We start from the raw sequence: 4283 nt of genomic DNA, 5'->3' as shown, positions 1-4283 counted from the left end.
CCATCTGTAAATCAGAGACGATCTGATGTTGGGGATAATATTCATCGGCAAGAGCTTGCTTTACATGCTTACGTATTTTCGTATGCAATCATAATCACTGGTCATCCTGTGCTTTATGTCACCGGTTAGAAATTGCATGCGTTTCTTTGGTTTCACGATATCCCAAAGCTGTATTCATTCACCAATAGAATTCATTATTCTTCCAACCGAGGTGTTAATTTTTCCTCTACTTGCAGCACAGTATAATCATCTCACCAAGCATTTGACCATGACTTTAAATAGTAATACCATTAGAACACTGGCTGCATAAAAATCTGGAACACGTTCTCTGCATTATTGCATGACAATATCTGATTGTATGCATCATATCGATAAATTTGCACTATACGGCATCGTGATGTTATGCATTATATACTCTGCCTGTACAACACGGATGCGTTCGGTAGTAGGTACTGTCTAACGTTAGAGAAATCGACATGAGTTTGAATACCCACCCTACTAAAATATTCGCACTATTTATTCTCGTGTAAAATTTTAGTTAATAAATGACAGTTAATTTCTCTAACGTATTTACGGCTAGATCACGCTTTGGGCTTACAAATATTTATCCAAAAAATCAGGTGTCATTTATGTGGTGGATGAACTGGATTACGAGCAAAAAAAACAGTACGAGCTGACGGTGCGGGCAACAGACAGCGTTTCCGGTGTCTATGCCGAAGTGCTGGTTAGCATCCTGGTATTGGATGTGAACGATTGCCCTCCAGAATTCACTCAGGACTCTTACAATATATCAGTATCCGAAGCAGCGCCATTTGGAACATCAATTTTGCGAGTTTATTCGCGGGACAATGACACGGGTGAGTATAGAGAATTGGTATTTTTCCCCACTATCCCTTGAGGTACTTGTCAGCGTTTCTTCAGCCCTTGCGGCTGTAGGTACCGAGAAGCCTGTCAACGATTGAAACATGTACCGAATGCTTTACGTTTCAGGCATAAACCAGAAGGTTCGATACGCGATACAAAACGACACGGAAAACAGCAACGAGTTCTTCCACGTGGACCCGGAGGAGGGAATAATCTACTTGAAGAGGTCACTGGACCATGAAAGGCACAGCTCCCATCACTTTACCGTTTTGTCGATGGACAGGGGAGTTCCAAGCCTGTCCAGTACAGCTCACGTCTGGGTGACAGTTGTCGATATGAACGACAATCCGCCGGTGTTCGAGCAAATATCGTACACATCTTTTCTGTCCGAGCATGCGGAACGCGGTCAGTTTGTCACCGTCGTGTCGGCAGGTGATCAGGACTACGTGGACGAGTCGCGTTTGACTTACACGATAGTCGGTGGCAATGATCAACAGACTTACACGATCGATCCGAACTCAGGAATAATTTCTTTGATCAACATGCAGAACTTTGGGGACCAAAAAATGACCATGCTCAATGTCTCCGTGAGCGACGGAGTTTACACCAGCTTCGCTAGAGTGAAAATTGAAATACTACCCGCCAACCGACACAACCCGAAGTTCCCTAATCCTCAGATCGAAGTCACTGTGTTGGAAAATCAACTCGCCGGCAGGCTGGTAACCAATGTGATCGCGGATGACGAGGATTTCGGAGACTACGGAATCGTCACCTATTCGATCCCTTCCGAGCTGATGAAGGGAACGTTCGACATCAATAAACTGACCGGGGAAATTGTTACCAAGAAGAAGCTCGACCGGGAGCAACAGAAACTGTACGAACTTCCGGTCATGGCTACCGACGGTGGTGGAAAGTCGGGATTTATCATGATCAGGGTCAGAGTCGGAGACGAAAATGATAACTCACCGGTATTTCTTCTCAAAGAGTACAAAGCAACTATTCACAGCAATCTCTCGATAAATACAGTTTTCCTCAAGGTCAAGGCTCTCGATGCGGACGAAGACGATGCCGCGAAAATTGAGTACTCCATATACGAAAAGCAAAACTCTGACGCTATGGATCTATTCGGTATCAAGGCTGACACTGGCGCATTGTTCCTGAAGAAGAGTGCTCTTCCGTGGGGTAAGAAATACGAGATGATCATTGATTTCGAATATCTGAGTCAGCGAGACAAGCTGTACTAACAAATTTTGAACGATTTTATTTTCCAGAAAACCAACTATTCCAATTGTTCATCAGAGCTGAAGACAGAGGAGTGATTTCCCATCATGCCGACGTTCCTCTATACGTTTACATTATGGGTACACAGGATGTTCCACCTCTCTTCGAACGAAAGGAGGATAAATTCTTCATCTCGGAGGCATCCCCCGTTGGAACGCCTATCACTCGATTAAAGACCGTTACCAACAACTCGGTCACTTACAGAATAATATCCGGCCCCGACAGCACCTCGCCGTTTATCGTAGACACGAACGGTCAAATAACGTTGGCGAATCCGTTAGATCGCGAAATCAGGGATAATTATTTAATCGGAGTACTGGCCGAAACTGATTCGAGCCCACCCCTAACGGCACTGGCCGAGATATCGCTTCAAGTCCTCGACGAGAACGACCACGCTCCGATGTTTGAGAGCAATCCGTATTCCCTGAGTCTCGCCGAAAATATTGACGAGGGTACGCTGATCTTGAAAGTGATTGCCCACGATAATGATCTGGGCAGCAACGGCGAGGTCCGTTATTCCTTTGGATCCGACATCGGGGAACTGGCAAACGTGTTCACGGTCGACGCTTACACGGGGTGGATTTCAACGCTGATTCAACTGGACAAGGAGAAACAGTCCGAGTACAAGTTCCAGGTCGTCGCAACTGACAATGGAAACCCGAAACATTTCGCCAGGACGACGGTGAACGTAAAACTGAAGGACTACAACGACAATCCGTCTGTGTTCGTCGACGATCATTACGACGCGACCGTGAAAGAAGACGCCCTGCCTGGCACCGTTGTCGTCAAACTCCTCACCACCGACAGGGACAAGGACCTGAAAACTCCGGTCGAATTCTACATAACATCGGGTGATCCCAGATCACAGTTCCAGATCAGATCTACGGGCGAAGTTTACGTCGCGAAGAAATTGGACAGGGAAATGATCGGTGAGTACGAGCTTGACGTGATCGGAACCGACGGTAAATACGTCTGCAAAACGAATGTGAGGGTTGAAATTATCGACGTTAACGACAACCCTCCTTATTGTCTGCGCTACCGATACAGAGAGGTTTTGTCCGAAGGATCCCATCCTGGAACATACGTACTCACAGTATTGGCCACTGATTATGATGACGAGCCGAATGCTAAGCTGAGGTTTTACCTGACTGGTGAAAACAATGAAAAATTCTCACTTGACAAAGAGAACGGCGTACTCAAAACCGTTGGTCAATTGGACAGAGAAACACAGGCAAAATACTCGCTCACCGCTCACGTTCAAGACAGAGATAAGCCGGCGTGGGAATGCTCATCGCAACTGGAAATTCTGGTATCCGATTTGAACGACAACGCTCCCAAGTTCACAATGCAATCTTACAGTGCTACTCTTCCCGAGGACGTGGAAGTTGGCACGCTGGTCACCAAGGTCCACGCAACGGACGATGACATCGGTATAAACCGAAAAGTGAAATATGAGTTCATCGATTCTGCCGAAGGACACTTCCTGATTGCTGCAGACAGCGGCATCGTGACTCTGGCCAAACCACTTGACAGGGAAACCAAGGCAATGTACAACGTCAGCATCCAAGCAGTGGACCAGGGAACACCCCAACTTTTCAGCGTTGCCACATTGATTGTCAACGTTCAAGATATCAATGACAACCCACCGGAATTCGCCTCCAAGTTTTACTTTGCTCGCGTTCCCGAGATCGATGCCGTCGGCACTGAAGTAGCGAGAGTTCTTGCCACCTCGAAAGACACCGGAGTCAATGCCGATGTTTACTATTCCATAGTCGGTGGCAATGAACACAAAAAGTTCCAAATCGATACTCAAACTGGCGTCATCACCATTGCTGAACAACTGGATTATGAACGAGCTAAAGATTATTTTCTCACTATTCAAGCAATCGATGGTGGCGTACCACCACTAAGCAATCATGCCACTGTCAATATTACTGTTACTGATAGCAACGACAACGCCCCAATCTTCAGTCAAGTTTCATACAGCGCTCGTATCAGAGAAGATGCCAAAATTGGCGACAAAATATTACAGGTACAAAATTCTTGACAATATCAGTTTTAAAGTCTAGCGATTTGTACTCCAATCTTACCGTTTGAAGTACAAGACTTATATACATTCAAGGCTTATTAAATTTTTT

At 45.8% G+C, this 4283-nt stretch overlaps 1 protein-coding gene across 7 annotated transcripts in view; it reads left to right on the top strand.

Moving 5' to 3' along the window:
• Positions 1–4283, top strand: part of LOC124412594 (fat-like cadherin-related tumor suppressor homolog) — a 144349-nt gene that overhangs the window by 134169 nt on the left and 5897 nt on the right. For all 7 annotated transcript variants that reach the window (XM_046892599.1, XM_046892598.1, XM_046892601.1 and 4 more), the window contains 3 exons: positions 621–857; positions 991–2046; positions 2136–4177. In XM_046892599.1, coding sequence (XP_046748555.1) covers positions 621–857; positions 991–2046; positions 2136–4177 — 3335 coding nt within the window. The remainder of the gene's footprint in view (positions 1–620; positions 858–990; positions 2047–2135; positions 4178–4283) is intronic.

This window comes from Diprion similis, chromosome 11, assembly GCF_021155765.1.
Source record: "Diprion similis isolate iyDipSimi1 chromosome 11, iyDipSimi1.1, whole genome shotgun sequence".
In the NCBI taxonomy this organism is placed as follows: Eukaryota; Metazoa; Arthropoda; class Insecta; order Hymenoptera; family Diprionidae; genus Diprion; species Diprion similis.
Note: the sequence above shows the minus strand (reverse complement) of the source record. Positions and strands in the feature narration are given on the sequence as shown.